Consider the following 20,000-nt stretch of genomic DNA (forward strand, 5'->3'; position numbering starts at 1 on the left):
CGGCGGTCTTCCATGGTGCTCTGGGGATTAAGTTGCAAGAAGCAACGGTCCTCAAGACGCAGCCTGAAGAGCAGCTTTTCTATTCTTCTTCTGCGCCTCCAGACTGTGTTGGAGGTGCCACTGCGTGCGTGCTAATGCCCTAGTTCTAAGTTGGAGCTGGATCTTGCTGAGAGGGACCTGGACATCGACACTGGCGCGCTTACGGGCTGCGGCAGCAGCCGCGTCTGCAAGGGTGTTTCCATGCACACTGGCGTGACTTGGCACCCAGTTGATGATGACATTCCGTCCAGCACGGTGTAATTTGTGCAGGAGCGTAATGATGTTGGTGAGGAAGTGGACATTATCTTCGGGCCCTGCTTGTTGCAAGCAGCTTATCAGGTTCAGAGAGTCGGTGTGGATGACCACGGAATTGGAGTAGGATACAAGGGCATGTTCTAGGGCCCCCTGCGTCGCCACGGCCTCGGCTTGAAGAGAGGACGCGGAGTCGCTGACTCTCCTGGCGAAGATGTATCCATCAGTGACAAAGGCAGCTCCGGCCGTGTGTGGGTTGTTTTGTTCTACAGAGCCATCTGTGAAATATACGTTATGACCAGGTCGCGTCAGTGCCCGGATGCCGTTGTTTGCGCGCTCTGTGTGAGTGGCATGCGCCCTTTTTCCCCTGGAGTGACGTGAATTTAAAGGTCGAGGGAGCCGGTGCCCACGGCGGTGGGCATTTGAAGTCCGGGTGGGATTTTGGTATTCCCTTCCCGAGGAGAGGTTGCCGCAGTTGGAAGGAATCCAGGAGCTTGTCCGCGTGTGAGAGCCATGTGTTGGGGCGTTGTAGTGTGTCTGCGCGAGCAAGTGAGGTGAAGATGGCCCGACTTAGACCTGTCTCGTCGCGGGGGTGTAGTGCGCGGGCAACAAAGTCCGCACCGAGCATTCTGATCCTGAGTTGGAGAGGAGGAAGCGAGGCTTCCCGCTGGAGGTTGAGAATTTTATACCACCGCTGTGCTCCCAGGATGACTCTAGCCTCTTCATTCTGGCATGTCTCAAGCCTCTGGAGTTTATCCGCGTCCACAGTAAGGAGAGCCGGGGCTTCGTAGTCGGCGATAGAACGCACCGCTTGTACGTAGTACGTGCGTAGGACTTGATGTGCTCTTCCGCACATGGGTTAGACGGAGCCACATCTCGTATGTACGTGCATACGGCAAAGTAGTCTGGTGACAACAGGGTGGATCTCCCATCTTGCGCGGGAGGAAAGAGTGGCAGTCACAAGGGTTAGGTCAAGCCTGCCTCCCCGTACATGGGTCAGGGAGCCGTCGTTCAGCAAGGCGATGTGGGTGGAGGAGGTCCGTGTAAAGTTTAGGTTCTTCCCTGCAGCATTGGGGCCCTGTGTGGATGACAGAGATGGGTGGTGAGCGTTAAAATCCCCTCCGAGGATGAGGAGTCTGTCCCCAGCAAGGATGCTCATTTCCCCAAGGTCCAGGACCGCGTGACGGCCCCTGTACAAGTTGTAGATGGTGAAGGTCTCATGGCCTCGTTGTACGAGAACCGCATGAGCGGGGTTGGTGTCTTCGCTGCAGGGTAGGCTGTCCTTGACAAGGGCCATGTAGCCTCTCGTGGTGTCGCTGTGCGGTAAGGAGAAGGTGCGATATCCCGGGAATCGCACCTCCTCCCTTAGTAGTGTTTCCTGTAGAAGGATGATGTCGAAATCGTATTGCTGAGCGATAGCCAGGAGATATGATTTCTTGCGGAGAAACCCGTTGATGTTCCACTGAAGGACGCTCAGCTCAGAGTTGTTGAAGAGAGTCATTATCGGTAACCTCTGTGTCCATGTCTGAGTCATTTCCGTTGCCCCGGATGGCACCGAAAGTGGATGGTCCTGAGGAGATGCAGCTGTCATCGTCGGTCTTGCCGCGGAGGGGGTGGGGGAATTCAGCTGGGTCAATAGAGAGTATTTCGGCGGATGAGGCAGTGGTAGGGCTATCTGAGCGGACCGAGTTGGGGGAGGTGATGGTTGCGGGCGGGGCGGGGCTGGGTTGGGTCGCGCTGGCGGTTTTGTCTTGATTGTGCTTTGTAACGGTGGGTAGAGGGGGGTGGATTCGCCCGCGTATGTGTGCGCTGCGCCCCGGCGGCGGATTATTTCCATGATATTCTTGATTATGGTATAGGTTCCCTTGCTGTCAAGGGCTTTGTGGCCGAGGGCTGCCTGAATCCCCTCGATAACTGTGGAGAGAATTTCCTTGAATTCACTCTCTTCCAAGACAATGGCAGTGGGCGAAAGGGTCGGCACAACGAAGGGTGTAGGGTGCGTTACAGCGGTTGTGGGTGTGGGAGTGGGCATGGTTACGGGAGTTGTTGTGGGCGGGTGTGCTCCTTGGGTAACTAGTGGAGCGACATCGTTGGGAATCGAGGAAGCAGAGGTTGTGGATGATTGGCTGTGGACATCCGTTTTATCGAGGTTCACGGCCGAACGTCGTGCTGCGGTCACTTGCTGTCTGTGGGATGGGGGACCCGTGGTCAGAGTGGGGTTGACAATGGAAGTGCGGGGCGCGGGTAGGTCGAGGAAGGTCTCTTTGCTATCAATGCTTGGCGCAGAGGTAGGGGATGGTTTGACCTGAGGCGGGGGGGGGGGGTTCTTGCTCCCCCATACGAAGGTTCCTGATAGCACTGTGCGGCCTCAGTCTTCCTCACCGTGCACCGAGTATTCCATGCATGGTGTTTCTTTGTGCAGTTGGGGCATCTGGATTGGAGATCATTGTCACGTGTCTGTCAAGTGTGGGCGGCTGCAGATGCCGCATCGGGGAAGACGTGCTCGACATTGTGATGCCCATATTTTTGGCACCTGAAGCACCTGAGGGGATCGGTAACGGGAACGTGAAATTTCCCCCATCCTAATTCTAACGTGCTGGTGGGGTCTCCCTTGACGTCAATGATCACGTTTGAATCGGTCGAGTAGCCACTCGGCGCTGGTGATCCTGGGCTGACTCGTGAGTAGCCCCAATTTGGCATCGAAATTGTAGAACCCATCCTGGTCACTCGATCCTCCGGGAGGAGCTTAGTGATATTTAACCTGTATCCTCGGATCTCCTTGACCTCGTCGAGGGTATCGACTACATTTTGGTGGCGGAGGGTAAGGAGGACCGTGTCATCCAGCAGTAGTCTGAAGGAGACTAGCTTTTCTTGTAAGGGGCCAGTCTCGAGGGCTCGGACGACGTCGAAGGGCGAGTCGAAGCCGTCCGTGGGATGGACCTTGTAGGTGGGGAGCCTGGAGTTTACGGTGTTGTGAGTGGGATCCGGTGCCCTCTCCTCATCGTCAGAGTCGTCGGGTCGGCGTTTCTTTCTGCTCGGAGACAGGGAGGCCGCCATGGCCTTTGCCCCTGTGGGGGTGGGTTTGACACAGTCTAGCGATGCCCTATGAGCTCAACCTATGCCGGTGCGCTAGGGTGCGCGAAAAGTGACCGGGAATGTGGATTCCTCCACGAATGCAGTTCCAACAATTTTAAAAAACCACAGGGGCTATGTTGTAGTGCAAGTGCGTTATGCCAGGACAGAAGTTGGCCGAGCGAGATCCCAGGGGGAGACGGGAAGGCGCTCGATACCCGTGTATCCTGCTCGTGCGAGAGAGAGGGACCGGGAGACTGGAGGCATAAGAGGAACGCGGCTCTCTCTGGAATGGCGTTGGGGTAGGGCGACTTGAGACCTTTTTCAGGCTAACAATTTTCCGGCATTTAGAAATGAAAGGGCCAACACAATTGCTAAATTGAAATTGAAACCTAGAGAAATTTAATGAATATTACTCTCAATAATGTAGACAAATACGGAGAGTTCATCAGGGAGGAGACCATGGAAAGTATTCCAACTAATTTAGCCTGAGGGGGCCCGCGCCTCCCCTTCAATTTCCATTCCTATGGATGGGAAGATCCCATTGCATCTCGGGGATAATGGAAAAGAAGATATAATCAAATGCAAGTAGAGAAAGGACAATCTTTATAACTTTTGTTGAATTTGTTTTGCCTTTGAAAATTGTTTTTAATGAACCATTTTCAGGTTTGGAAAATATACACGACATCAAATATTTGCACGGATTACTACGGGGCGTAGAAGAGGTCGATCGTCAAAGTTGACCAAATCAAAAACAAAGGAGAATCCATAACATAAAGATGTGGAAAGCCGAGATAAAGAAGTTTGCAGGAGTGACGTGGCAGAAATTGGCACAGTCGTGAGACTCGAGGAAGAGTAGGGGAGTCCTTTGTTCAGCAGTGGACTAGGAATGGCTTGGCTAAGAGTAATTGATAGATTTCCATGTAATCTACAAGGCGCACTCGACTATCGATGACTGGAACTTTCTGATCGCTGTTGTGCCCGCACCCTCCCAATCCAATTTCTTCCTTTTACCAATACTCTGGTACTTTTTTGTGAGTGACTCTTCTTCCTACTCTTCCTCCTCCTCCTCCTCCTCCTCCTCCTCCTCCTCCTCCTCCTTCTCTCCCTCTCCCTCCTCTCCCTCTCCCTCCTCCCCCTCTCCCTACTCTCCCTCTCCCTCCTCTCCCTCTTCCCGCTCCCTCCTCTCCCTCTCTCGCTCCCTTCTCTCACTCTCACTCCCTCCTCCCTCTTCTCTCCTTTCCTCCCCTCTCCCCCTCCCCCTCCCCTTCCTCCTCTCCCTCCTCCCCCTCTCCCTCCTCCCCCTCTCCCTCCTCTCCCTCTCCATCCTCTCCCTTTCCCTCCTCTCCCTCTCCCTCCTCTCCCTTTCCCTCCTCTCCCTTTCCCTCCTCTCCCTTTCCCTCCTCTCCCTCCTCTCCCTTTCCCTCCTCTCCCTCCTCTCCCTCCTCTCCCTTTCCCTCCTCTCCCTCTTCTCCCTCCTCTCCCTCCTCTACCTTTCCCTTCTCTCCCTTCCTCCCCTCTTCCTCCTCTCCCTTCCTCCCCTCTTCCTCCTCTCCGTTCCTCCCTCTCTCTTTCCCATTCCCGTTCCTCTTTCTCTTCCCCCTACTCCTCTTCCTACCTTCTCTTCCTTCTTCTCCCCTTCTTCCCTTCTCTTCAACCTCCCTTGTCCTCTTCCCACCTTGTCTTCTTCCCCATTGTCTCCTCCACCTCCTCCTCCTCCCTCCTCCTCCTCCCGCCTCCTCCTCCTCGACATTGACAGATTCTACAACAAAGCATTCAGTGCGAACAACAGAGTAAAGTCCCTCTGTGAAAAGGAAAATGTACACTTCGTCAAACTCTGTTTGAGGAAGACGGTCTCCACTTGAATGTGGCCGGAGCAACAAGGTTAGGTAGGCTGCTCAACAACAGCCTTACCGACATCAGAAGAAAAAACTCCTCAGCGGAGCCCCCATCAACACATCCGTAATAGAGCAAAAAAGAAAAATTACAGATATCTGTTACGTTAATGCTCGCAGCGTACGAAACAAATTCGAAGACCTAGAGATTCTCGGAGCGACAGGTAACTATCACGTGATAGGAGTAATAGAAACATGGTTGGACACATCAAGTCGAAATCTTATTGTGGAATACTGTTTACCGGGCTACGCAATTTTCAGTTGCAAAAGAGAAAATAGAATAGGTGGTGGAGTGATCTTGTATGTCTATAACCCTCCAATCATCACTGTTTGTTTGTTGAAATTAAAAACAATTGCAGTAAATCTAAAGTAATGATTGGACCGGGTCAGCTGCTGGAAAATGACGAAAAATTATTCGAGTTAATCTCAGAAACTAACCATCGCTGCGAGACATTCATCATGGGAGATTTTAACTTACCGGTGAGGGTGAGGATTTGAATTCGCATACAGGACGAGACTTGTATAGTAACTTACTGAAAAGTGACTTCCACCAATGCGTAAACAGCCCTACCCGAGGAAATAATATCCTTGACCTAATATTTTCTACAACAGAATCTTATAAACGAAGTAAATGTCGCCCACTAGCGATCATCGTATCATCACATTTAAAATTAAAGTGGAAGACAGTTTATCTAAGATCAGCAAAGAAAAAAGTACCCGACTTCCGTAAAGCCAATTTTAAGAGACTCCGATCATTATTGGAAAACTCAGACTGGAGCACAACTTCGAACGAGATTGATATTGATAAAGCGTGGGAAAATTTCACCACGGAGCTAAACAATGCTGTAAATCTGTGTTCCCTATCGTGAGAGACGTCCGGCAACAAATCAAGCAAAGTGGTGGAATGGGGAAATTAGTAACAACCTCTCTCGTAAAAGGAGTGCGTACAAAAAGTATTTATCAACTAAAAGCCAAAACGAAACCAAAACACTGATAAAACGTGGTAAGAAAAATCTTGAAGAGGCAAGCAAATCGAACCCTAAAGAATTCTATAGTTATGCGGCATTGGACCATTAAATGACGAAATGAGATGGCCTCAATCCTTAATCAATTTTTTGCATCCGTCTTCACAGACGAGGATTGCTCAGTGTATCAGCCACCAGAATATAAAATGTCCCAAAACGTTTTAAATCAACTCATAATTACCGAAAGTGATGTCGAACAAGTGATTGATAAGCTCAAAATAAATAAAGCCCCGGGACCTGACAAAATTTCACTTAGAATTCTGCGAGAAGTCAAAAATCAAATCAGTAAACCCTTGTGCATCCTTTTCAACACATCTTTAGCACTTGGTAAAGTCCCATCAGATTGGAAATGTGCTAACGTAATACTAATATTCAAGAAAGGGGACAAATCACAACCAGGCAACTACAGACCGATTAGCCTGACTTCGATTGTGTGTAAACGGCTAGAGACCATCAACCGCGACAGTATAGTGAAAATTTTAGAAGAAAATAAAATTATGAAAGATTCGCAACATGGCTTCCGTAGCAAACGCTCATGTTTAACTAATCTCCTCGACATCTTTCATGACTTCTTTAACAAATACGACGAATGTAGATCTGTCGATATTATTTCATCTGTTCCCCACAAACGATTCCTCGACAAATTAAAAACGCACAGTATTTCTGGCGGTATCCACAACTGGATTAAAGGTTGGCTCTCAGAGCGAAAAAAAAGAGTTGCAATTAACGGGGCCTCATCTAGTTGGCTCGACGTAAGAATGCCGTACCGCAAGGATCAGTTTTGGGACCCGTTTTGTTCTTAATATATATAAATGATCTAGGCGACGGCCTCTTTTGCAAAGTACCAAAATTTGCTGATGACTCAAAAATTACCTGTAAAGTAACAACCACCAAAGAGAGAAAATCTGCAATCCGATCTAGACAGATTACCAAGCTGGGCTAGCAAGTGGCAAATGAAATTTAACGTTAACAAATGTAAAGTCATGCACATTGGAGGTAACAATGATCACATCCAATACCAAATGAATGGCGAAATACTGGATTCAGTAACTAAAGAAAAAGATCTAGGAGTTTTAATATCAAATGACTTGAAGCCAAGTTAACATTGCTCAGTTGTTAAAACGGCAAATAAATTGGTTGGCTTCATCGGAGGAATCTTCGAAAATAAATCAGAAAAAATATTGCTAAACCTCTATAATTACTTGGTCCGTCCCCATCTCGAATAATGTGTGCAATTTTGGTCCCCATACTACCAGAAAGATATTAATAAACTAGAAAGGGTGCAACGGAGAATGACCAAAATGATACCAAGGCTGAGAAATCTGCCGTATGAAGAAACCTATTCTCACTTTCAGGAGATTTTATTGAGGTTTTTAAAATGTTCAAAGGCTTTGACAACATCAAGAAGACGTCACGATTTTAAAGTAATTGGCAAAAGATTCTCTACGAACGAAAGTAAGCACTTCTTCTATAACCGGGTTGTTAATGTGTGGAATTCGTTATCTTCCACTGTCGTTGAAAATAACACAATAACAACATTTAAAAATCGTTTAGATAAATACTTGGAATCTAATCCGCAAATAGAATATTATCCTTTGTAATAAAAGATATGACAACCCGGCATTTAATTGCAATTGGATAGGATAGTGGTAGTATTAGTGTTAGTTCATCTTCTATCGCTAGTTGCCCTGTTTTCTTAACTGTAGCTTAGTTTAGTTGATACAAACAACCTCGTTAGGGCCAGTAGGCCTGCTGTTGTTTGTTCTCCCTTTGTATTCCTTTCGCCTCCTCCTCCTCCTCCTCCTCCCACCTCCTCTTCCTCCTCCCGCCTCCTTTTCATCCTCCCTCCTTTCTTCTCCTCGTACCTCCCTCCCTCTTTTTCTTTTTCCATTTTCCTCTTATTTCCTTTTCCTCTTCTCCCCATCTCTCTCTTAGACGCCCCTTCTCCTAACGCCTCTTTATTATTCACCTCCCTCCTTTTTTTTAACTTCCTCCTTTCCTTTTCTGCGTTTGCTGCTGTCCCCGGGCCCGCCCCTGTCATATTGTTTATGGAACGCTAAGGCCCCACCCTGATGATGTACAGTTACCGAGCCTTTCCTTCAGCCCCGTCTGCGGAGACAAAAAAAAAAAAAAAAAAATGTATAAAGAGTCGGGGAATTTGGGGGAATAGTAATGAATTTCTTTAAAGAGCAACGGAGAGACCCGCGGAAGGAACCGAGAAATTTGTGGAAAAGACCGGAAGGTTTTTTTTTTTTTTTTTTTTCCTACGCTTCTCTTACACCTCCAACGGTAAAGAAGACATTTCTCTGGTTTACTCTGTTCTCCCTTCCCACTACTCCTTAGTTTCCCCTCTTCTCCCTCTCCCCGCCCTAAAACTAATCATCTTGTATGAATAATCTTCCGTGGGATTTCTTCTGCAAGACTTTCCCTGTGCTCAGCGAAAATCCATCGCACATCTGGCCTTGGGCGCTTCTGTCATCCCGCTTCTTAGTCGTTTGCTGGTTCGTTACTTCCCTTTCTGTCCCGACTCCCGCTGCCCCTACCCCTGCCTGTGACTCTGCCCGTGCCCCTGCCACATCCCCTGTCCCTGTTACATCCCCTTGCACCTGCTACTGCCCCTGCTGACGCCCTTGCCTCTTTCCTTGCCCTTCTCCCTCTCCTTCTCCCTCTCCTTGCCCTTCCCCCTTTCCCTTTCTCGCTCCCTTCTACTCTTCCTCCTCTTCCTACTCCTCTTTTTCTTACCACTACTACTCCTACCTCTTCCCCTCCTCCTCCTTCCCATCCTCCTCTTTTTCCTCTACCTCCTACCTCTCCTCCTTCCCCTCCCCCTCCTTCCCTTCCTCCTACCCTTCCTCTCCAATACCCCTTTTCCTACTCCTACTCTCCTCGTACTCATACACCTCCAATACTTCCTACTACTCCTATTCCTCCTTATCCTACTCCTCCTCCTCCTACTCTTCCTGCTCCTCCTTCTATTCCTCCTTCTCCTACAATTTCTCCTACTTGTCCTACTCCTACTCCTCCTACTACTCCTACTCCTCACCTTCTCCCCACCCTCCTCTTCTCCCTCTTCCTTGAGGAGTGTATTGTCCCGACCAGAACAATGCTACGCCTTGTTGACTCCCTTCAACACGGTGACGTTCGCAATGCATTTTGTTGTAGGCAGTGTCAGGAGAATTTATTCAGCTAGGAGACAGGGGTCTTGACCGACCAGATCACCACCTTCAGGAGATTCGTCCCTCTGAGCTGACTAGAATCACCTGCCATTAGCCAGAAGAGACTTATGAAAGTGCGTCACCGTGTTGAAGCGGTAAAAAGAGTTCCTGGAATTCCATGGATTTGTCTCCTCTGCCTTGGAGGAGGAGGAGGGAGGAGGGAGTAGGGGAGAGGTTGGGATAGGGAGATGAAGGCGAGGGTGGGGGTTTGGGAAAAGAGGTTGCCAGAGTGGTGCCAATTTATAAGGAGACTATCTTGGAACCCCAAACTAATAGGGACAGTTCAGCCCAAGGTCATTTCGATGTGGAGTCATGAGGCGAGGAAACAGACAGATCTGACGTTAGGTCATTGTCTCGTACAGTGCAGATCTCTAGTAGAAATCTCCATCTTACAGAAATCTCTCGAAAATAGACTAGATTTTCAGAAATTGCCTCTTAGTGTCCGGTATTTTCTAGTTTTGGAGATTTTCGTTCTGAATATGGAATATTTGAGAATACAACGTAGAAAACTATCTGCGTCTCATGGTAAGATGATTTGGCCCCATTCTTATGCTTGTTTACCTTGAGCCCGCGTCAGTGGCAAGGTTACCAGTTATGATTAATCGGATTCATATTTCATCGCTCTTTCTATTGCTCCCCCCCACCCCCCGGGTAACAGGTATGAATCAATTTGAAGCAGGAAATGTACCAAAGGACTCGAAAAAATTACCAAAAAGTGCATCGAGAAACGCTTGCTTGATTATTGTATATGTCAGATTATTACCGAGAACCGAATGTCTCCACCTCCCCTTCCCTCCGGCCATATAACCGGAAAAATATTTATTCGCTTTTGTTATAGTTTTTTTTTTTTTTTTTTTTTTTTTTTAGCATCTGTAGTAGATTACACAGTGACAGGTACAAATCTTGCCACGTCTTTCAGCACTGGGGGATTATCTAACATGAATACAATCGTCTGGTGTGAGAATTAAATTCCTTAAACGTGGCTTTCATTTTATGGTTTGAATGTTATTGGTTACTATTTGAGACTTTTTATGATTGATTTTTTGACCGACATTGAATTATGATCTCCCTTTGTACATTTATGACATGAATTGTTATGGCATGTGACTTGTTCTGGTTTTTAATTTGTTGTAGCGATTTGCTTTGGCTTGATATGACTTTATATAACCTGTTATGACTTGTAACTTACCTGCTATTACTTGCCCTGACCTACTATGACTGGCCCTAACCTGTTACGACTTGCTATACATTTTTAATAACTTTATGCCCTGTTACAACTTGTTATACATTTTCTAGTAACTTAATCCCGCCTTGCTAATATCCCCTTCGCTTGTCCTCCAGCTCTTCGATGTCATCAAAGCGACGCAGCCAGAGGTACTGCAGAAGGTGGTAGCCGTCAAGGGCGACATCACCATGGAGGGTCTCGGCCTCAGCGATTCGGACGAAATGCGCCTCGCCCAAGAAGTAGCCATCATCTTCCACGCGGCCGCCACTATCAACTTCCAGGTAACGAATACCCCTACGGACCAGGGGCTTGCAGCTTTCTAAAAGAATGTTCTAAATGGAACTGGAGTATTATCTCCGCTATGAAAAGATGACGGTCATTTTTAACTCTTCCTCCTTTTCTTTTGCTCTTCTTTCCTTTACCGTTTCCTCTCTGACTCCACCACTTCGGCCCGCTATTGTCCCCAAGGACAGACACGATGGATGTCGCCAGCAGCAGAATACAAATACAAATTTCCTCACCCGCCGATGGTCTCTCTTGCTCTCCTCTATTGCTCTCGTTCTCCCTCTTCCTCTTGCCTTTTCGCTCTTTTTCTCTAGTTTTTCTCTCACTCTTCCTCGCTCTCTCTCACTCTCTCTCCTTCTCTCTTTTCTCTTTCTCGCTCGCTCCCTCTGCCCCCTTTCTCTCTTTTCTCTTTCTCGCTCGCTCCCTCTGCCCCCTTTCTCGCACGCTTGCTCCCTCCCTCCCTCTACACACTCCTTCTTCCCTCCCTCCCTCCCTCTACACACTCCTTCTTCCCTCCCCCCCTTCCTCTCTTCCTCCCTCCCTCCCTCCCTTCCTTCCTCCCTCCCTCCCTCCCTCCCTCTCCCTCTCTCTCTCCCTCCCTCCCTCTCTCTCCCTCTCTCTCCCTCCCGCTCCCTCCCGCTCTCTCTCTCTCTCTCTCTCTCTCTCTCTCTCTCTCTCTCTCTCTCTCTCTCTCTCTCTCTCTCTCTCTCTCTCTCTCTCTCTCTCTCTCTCTCTCTCACACACATCTTCTTAACTCCTCGTGGATAAAGGGTCATCCGTGTCCCTTGCCCACTGCCCGGATCAAGGGTTGATTCACACTATCGGTCCGGTCACGCTCCACTCTCGCTCTGCTCTCGGTTCTGAGGCATTCACACGTACGGTCCGCTCTCGCTCCCGTCATCGCCCCTCCCTCGATACCAGTAGAAGTCTTACCATCAGTTACGAAGGAAGTGTGACTTTTCTGACGCCGAGTTGGCAATAATCGCTATTGCACTTGATGAAGAAGAAGAAGAAGACAAAATAGAAAAAGAAAGAGATTGTGGGTTCATCCTATGTTGCAAGATAGGAAGACTGAAGGAGAATTTCATACTCTGTATCCTCGTCTTATTGATGATGAGAGTAAATTCCACAGCTATTTCAGAATGAACAAAGGAACATTTGAGAAAATACTATCCAAAATTGAGGATGACTTGAAATGTACAAGAAGATGCTGCACTTCCTGGCACTGATGTGCTTGCACCATACGTTATAGTGGGAGATGAGGCTTTCCCGCTGAAGAGAAATTTGATGAGGCCCTACCCAGGTTCACAGACTGAACATAAGATAGAGAAGAGGATTTTTAATTATAGATTATCTAGAGCCAGGAGGATAGTTGAGTGCACATTTGGTATTCTAGTGCAAACCTTCAGAATATATTTAAGGAAACTTAAAGCTATGCCTTCTAACGCTAATGCAATCATTACAACAACATGCATACTTCACAATCTGATACACCCAAATGCTGTTGCATTACCAGATACTGTTGTCATGCCTCCATCAAACACAGTACGTCCAATGAGAGGAAGAGGGGGAAATGCTACAAAGGAGGCTTTTGGCGCGAGAGAAACACTGAAAGATTATTTCAGTTCCCCAGCTGGTTCAATGCCTTGGCAAAATGATAAAATATAAGTAGACAAAGAAACTTGTGTAGGAATATTTGTTGAGTGAGCTAAGGAGATGCATTTCCGCAGTGGATAATAAGTTGTTATTATACATATGGAATTTCTTTCTTCGGTTAATAATGTGTATTTTTTTCTCTCAGTACCTTGGCAATATGATAAGTATGCAAACATTATCACTGTAGTGCAGCGAAGTCAGGTCATACAGCTCTGGTTTACCTTTTGACTAATTCTATTAGCCTTTCATCTAAATCCACAAAATTAAAGTAAGTTTTGTAGGTTATATTGTATTCAGTTGGTGCTTATGAATATCCTCGCTGTACGCATTGTCATTGTATCAGTGATAAATAAAAAGAAAATGTATTTTTATCATTTTTCTAACTTTCTCATGATCCCATTGTGGTGTTTCCTTTGGATTATCCATGGTTTGGTAGGACAGAGGGTAACACTACTTGCTTATATGAAGGCTGAATCTCGACTGGAGTGGAGCAGGACCGTGGCAACTGAGTTCACACTGGCGCTCACGGTCCAGTCTCGCTCCAGTAAAAATATCTTTTGACGGAACCGTGACCGGAGCGAGACTGGAGGGAGAGCGCCAGTGTGAATGCTTCCATTGAAATTAATGAGATAATATTGGACCGGACCGAGAGCGGAGCGGGAATGGAGCGCGACCGGACCGATAGTGTGAATCAACCCTAATGCAGCAACACGCATCACGCCTAAAGTAGGGCCGCTTTATCTATATGGCGAACCTCCCTCCTCGTCCTTCAGGGCTGTGTCAACATTCACTTCAAATACACTCAATTCACCTCTGCTTTCTACGCTAACATTTCCTCGTTCATTCATTCCATGTGCCCAAACCATTCCAATAATCTTAATCAGCCCTATCTACCAGCTCCTTTCCTATACCCCCTTTCATCCTCACCTCGTTTCTCTCCATCAAGCTTTATAACCATCAAACATGTTGAAACTTCTTTCTACATTTTTTAAATTCCAAATGTCCGCCCCATATAATGTCGCAAGTACAATCAGCCCTTCATAAAATATCTTTTTGCATCCATTCCTAGATCCCTTTCAACCTCGTCCTATCACATACCTTCCCAAATTCCGCCCAAACGCCTTAAACCCTCCTCTGACCCCGCCACATATGTAATATTATCCGCAAACAACTGTCTCACCTCCCATATCCCTTCTCTAACAATCTCCAATCTCCTACCCATTATCCTCGCATACACCTCCCGTACCACTCCATCCATGTATACATTGAACAGCCAAGGAGGCATGGCACAGCCGTGATGCAGCTCCACCTTTACCTCAAACACTCGCTCTCACCATTTCCAATCCTAATACAAGCTCTACTACTTTCGTAAAAAATCTTGATTGTCCTCAACAGCTTTTCCTCTATCCCATTGTGTTTTCACGTCTTTCCTGTCGTAAGCCTTCTCCAAATCCATAAAGACCCCCAAAAATATGTTTTTTAAAATGTTCTGTCAAGCTTCTCTTCTTTGCCTCCCTTACTGTAAGTTTTGCTTCTCCTCGTCCATCTTCCTTCACGCAAGCACATTACCTATCTCTTTCCTTTTATTTTCATCTGTACCACAACCACGCACACTTAATGACCCAAATTTTAGGGTTCGGGTTTGAGTTCTCCAAGGCTCTCTTATACTTTTGCTTCACGTAGGATGCTTCATCCTATCACCCTGTCCCACTTTGTCGCCTTTTATGATTCATAAGAGAATCACGGTGGCAAAATTTTGTTCCCACTACAGGAGAACAAAATGGCAAATGACAGTTTCAAGAGAGAAACATAAAATAGTTGCAGTAGAAAAGTAACATCATTCCTTTATAAGTAGAGATTTTACTCCAACATACAGTCACTAAATCATTGGGTATACGATACCATGCAAAAACTACTGCAAGACAACATGCAGTCAATACCCTAGTGCGGGGAGACCTCATTAAGTAGGGTATGGTAACACAAATGTAAGCGGTGACGGTATTTTTGTCCCCCACTTCGGGATGATAATTATCACTCCATTAAAATGCTGCACAGAATGGAGTTCACATCCTGTGTTGCCATCCATCTGCTGACAGTCAAATACCCCGTTTGATTTTCTGAGACCTACTGAATCTTCGGGAAAAGAAAGTTGATAACTATACATCTATATACCAAGGTCTTTTTCCCCCTCATAAGGGAGGTACCCAAGTCAAAAGGCACGCTTCCACTCCCCACCATTGCACTCCCTTCTACCACCCTTTCCTCACTCTCATCTTAGCTTCTCGAGGATGAAGGGTCATCTCTGTATCTCGCCCACTGCCCTTAGTCAGAAGCAATACAGCAGCAAGAGACAGTACATCCACGGCAAGGCCGCTTCACTTAATCGGTGACCCCCACCCCATCCCTGTCTCCTCATGCGGAAAAAGAGAAAACAGGGAGAATTCCCTTCGAGCTTCGTCAAAATATCATTCACATATAACCACTCCCTATTCCCCCAATCTCCCGCCCCTTCCCATCACAGTATCATCTACACACAGCCATTCTCCATTCACTCCTGTCTTCTACCTACTTCTTTCCTTGCTCAACAGACATTCCCCTCTTGCTCAACGCCCCTTTCACTCCATCCATCCATCTCATCCTCGGTCATCCCCTCTTGTTCACTCTATCTACCTCTGCCTTCCACTCGTCTTTCTTTACTCATTCTCTCCATGTGTACAAACCAATACTCTTTCATCAGCCATATCTGGCATCTCCTTTTCCACTCCATTCTCCTCTTCATCTCATTCTTACTCTATCCAACCATTTCATCTCAAACACATTACATAGGATTACAAAGAAAGAACATGCCAACAGGAGACCTTTTGGTCCATAACTAGGTCGGATGCGAAAAATTATAATAATGATAAATAAATAAATAATTATTATAATAAATAATAATGAATAAAATAAGTAGATAAATAAACAGGTAAATGGTAAATAATAATAAGTTGACAGATAAATAATAATAAATGATTATATAATCAACGAAACAATAATAAACAAACAGGCAAATAATAACAAACAAATAGATAATACAGAATAAATGGCAGGCTTATCTAAACGTTACGAACTGAGCTACATTGCACTGCCTCTGCAGGAAGTTTATTCCATTCATTAACTACACGGTTGGCAAAGTTGTTTCTACCCACTTCCAAATTTATTTCCTGGCAGTTTGAAACCATTATTTCTTGTTGGATTCTCATTCAGTGTGAAAATTTTGTCACTTTTGATGTCAATTCCCTTTAGAATCTTTAAAGACTTTTTATTCGATTTTCGTATGATTTTTTTATATTTAGAATCAGTTTTGTGGCTCGCCGTTGTAGTTTTTCCAATCTGTCAATGTCTTTAATGAGACTCGGTGACCATACGAGAACAGCATATTCCAAATGTAGATGAACTAACGATTTATACAGCTTGTTAATGAGAGATGAACTTTTGAAGTCAAAAGATCGCGTAATCAGTCCTAGAATCTTGCTTGCTTTCTCAGAGGCTGAAATACACTGCTTAGAGGATTTGAGATCGTTACTGAGAATTACACCGAGATCCTTTTCACTATCCACATTTGTTAATGAATTTCCAAATAACTTGTAATCGTACTTATTGTTATTTTTAACTATGTGTTAAATTTTGTTAGCCACTTTTCAGACCACTACTGTGGTTTATCTAAATTTTCTTGAATATATAATTGGTTTAAGTAACCATTTGCCATTCCGCACAGTTTCGTATCATCAGCAAGTTTGGAGACAACAGATTTCAGTCCATGGTCTATATCATTTATATATACTATGAATAGAAGTGGCCCAAGAACGGAACCCTGAGGAACTTCACTCGTAAAAATTTCCATCTAAAACAACTCTGTTTTCGATCATTCAACCAATTACTTGTCCAACTTAATAGGCTACCACTTGTTCTGTGTGAAGCTAATTTAGTAAGTCTTTCGTGGGGGACGGTATCAAAAGTTTTTGCAAAGTATAGATATATTAAATATATATTGTTTTTTAATAATTCGAGATGGCACATTTAAACTTTTCCTCTCTGCCTCTCTTAAATTCCAAGTCTCCCTTACCATACAATGCCGTCGGCACAATCACCTATTCATTATAATATCTTTGTACCCATTACCAGATGCCTATTTCTCATACATACATATACCAAAGGCTTTTTTCCCCTTCACGGGGGTTAGCCAAAAAGAAAAAGGCATAGAAACCACTCCCACCCATTCCATTTCCTAAATATTCCACTCCCCTCCACACTCCTCCTTCCCTCTTATCTTGGCACCTCCTGGATCCTATTTCTCATAAGACTTTTTAATCCCCCAAGACATTTATTTGCTTCTCTCAATCTACAATTTACCTTCACCTCCATTTCCTACCACATGCGACCCCAAGTGCTTAAAAATGTCCACTTCCTCCAGTCTCTCTCCTTTAAGACATCCAACTTTCTGCCATCCTATCCCCTTGTACATCTCATAACCTTACTATTACTCACATTTACCTTCAATTTTCTCTGATTGCATACTTTCCCAAAGTCCGTCACTAACTGCCTTAATAATCCCTCTGACCATGCCACAATCGCAGTGTTGTCAGCAAACATTAACTGGCTTATTTCCCATTTTTCTCCATTTTCTTTAATCATCTTCAGTCCCCTGCCCATTACCCTCGCATTTACCTCATGCATCACCCCATCCTATGATCCTTATACACATTGAACAGCCATTACAACATGACACAGCCCTCATGCAGCCTTACGTTAACCTCGAACCACTTGCTCTCTCCATTTCCAATTCTAACAAAGGCTCTACTATGCTCGTAAAAACTCTCGACTGCCTTTATCAGCTTTCCCCTGAGCCCATTTATCTGTAAAACCTCCCAAGTCTCTCCCTGTCTATCCTATCATACGTCTTTTCCAAATCCATAAAGACCCCCACCCACCCACCCCAAAAAAAAAAAATCACCCTTACCTTTTGTTAAATATTTCTCACAGTTCTGCCTTGCCACAAAGATCTGATCCACACAAAACCTACCTTGATAGAGATAAGTTGATAACGAGTAAATAATAAGAAAATTATTGTGCTGTTCAGCCTTTTCACACATGACCATTTCTGTTGCAAATCATTTGTATGCACAATGAAATAATGATTACAGAATACTATTACTACAAGATATCAGACAAGAACATAGGTTGTACTTGAAAGAGATGAAATTTGTTGCTGATACAAAACAGGATGTCAGAATCCAAGATCCCGAAGAAACACTCCGACTTTTCGCTTAGTGGCAAAAGTCTTCCAGCCCTCCGTCACTGCTAAATGTGGAGGTATCCTAAAGGACTTTCAAGAGTCCCTAAAAAATGTAGTGGAGTTAACAAGAATAAGGTACTGAGTATCTCAAGAGTAGCACTTTATCCTAATTCATTGTCCCCCAATAATATATATATATATATATATATATATATATATATATATATATATATATATATATATATATATATATATATATATATATATATATATATATATATATATGTCCAACATTAAGTACAACCGAAATTAGAATTTGTGCACATAAAGGAAGCCATATATAGAATTTGCAACAGGCTAACACATGTATATACAACCTGCCACTTTTCAAGAGTATTGCAAAGTGTGGTGGAATCCAAAGAAACTTCCAGAAGTGAAGACATTGTAAGAACTGATTATGACTCTTTGTCCAAGACCTATATGTTTGAAAACCCCTTCCATATATGTCATTTTTTTCTATTTTGGTTTTATTATATGCTTATTTGTGTAACCAGCAGTGGTGGCTGCATAAATGTGACACCAAAGAGAATAGTTCCCCACTAATGGTCTTCAAGTTCTATTAGTATCCTCACCTCCATCAGGAAGTGCAATCTGATGGGCTAATAGCACTATCTCTGTGAACTACAGTTATTTTCTCCATTTTTCATATAAAGAGCTTACAACTGGCAATTGTTCTCCTCCTAGTATCAGTCATCGATATGAAAACTGACCCACTGATACAGCATGAGCCATAGTCTGCAATTTCTTTCTAGAGATACATGGAATAACACCTTTGTTATTGTGGGCTTTCCAGTTAATAAAGCCTGAAACAACAACCATTATTATTTCTCATCTATTATCCTTGTATGAGAAACTATGTAAGAGTTATCCAGTCAATATTTTAGGGATTTTAGTGACATCCCTATGGACCAGAGCCATGCAGCATTGTTTAGTAACTCAAAGAAGAAAGATGATAATTTGTAACTTCTACTGTCCCTCATTTCTGCTGCTCTCTTTAGATTTCTACTTTACCACCTATATGACTCCACCTCTTCAGTACCATATTGACTTCAAGGATAAAAGCACAGGTTATCACCAGTAGAATACTTAAGTGCTAAATCTAGTTCTTATTCTTCATCTGACTTTGTTATGGATTGAAAGGTTTCCTTTCAGTATACATGTATACAGTGCAGTCCACAGTAATCTACTAATTTTCCATCTCCCTTCAGCATTGACCTCTGCATGGAATATTTTTCTATCTTACCTAACCTTTTCATGTATTTGGTACTCAGCTTGATGAGTAAAGGTGTTTTATGTCCCTGTGTATACCACCTAAGGAACACTAAACCCTTGTACTTTGCAGGAACCCATGCGAGTTGCTGTCAACATGAACATGCTGGGCACCAAGAGAGTCGTCAGCCTTGCCAAGAAAATGGATAAACTGGAGGTAAGGTTATATTTTTGCTTCTGTGCAACAAGATGCAGTGTATACCAATAAATATATAATTATTGAATTGATTTTCTAGTGGTTTGAGCATACACAATGTGTTTTAGTTTTGTTGACCCTGATTACTTGTTGACCCTGATTACTTGTAGTTGGAGCTATAATTAATGGGTCCTGTCTCAATATTATCACTTTGCCATTTAATCATCCTATGCCACAAAATGGCAATATATATATATATATATGTATATATATTTATATATATATAATATATATATATATACATATATATATATATATATACATATGTATATATGTGTGTATGTATGTATATTATATATATATATATATATATATATATATATGTATATATATATATATATATATATATATATATATATATATATATATATATATATATATATATATATATATATATATATGCAGAGTCCATGTGTTTTTCCTTTTCCTAGTGGACTCTGCATATTTGTGATTCACGTGTGACTTGTGAAATTTGTGCACATATATATATATATATATATGTATATATATATGTATGTGTATATATATATGTATAC

General features: G+C 44.1%; 1 protein-coding gene across 1 annotated transcript in view; it reads left to right on the forward strand.

Moving 5' to 3' along the window:
• LOC143024171 (putative fatty acyl-CoA reductase CG5065) overlaps window positions 1–20,000 on the forward strand; it is a 227,189-nt gene that overhangs the window by 198,543 nt on the left and 8,646 nt on the right. The window contains exons 2-3 of the mRNA XM_076182988.1: window positions 10,840–11,004; window positions 19,342–19,425. Coding sequence (XP_076039103.1) covers window positions 10,840–11,004; window positions 19,342–19,425 — 249 coding nt within the window. The remainder of the gene's footprint in view (window positions 1–10,839; window positions 11,005–19,341; window positions 19,426–20,000) is intronic.

The sequence above is a fragment of the Oratosquilla oratoria genome, chromosome 3 (assembly GCF_046742065.1).
Source record: "Oratosquilla oratoria isolate Oo_2021 chromosome 3, ASM4674206v1, whole genome shotgun sequence".
NCBI classification, from domain to species: Eukaryota; Metazoa; Arthropoda; class Malacostraca; order Stomatopoda; family Squillidae; genus Oratosquilla; species Oratosquilla oratoria.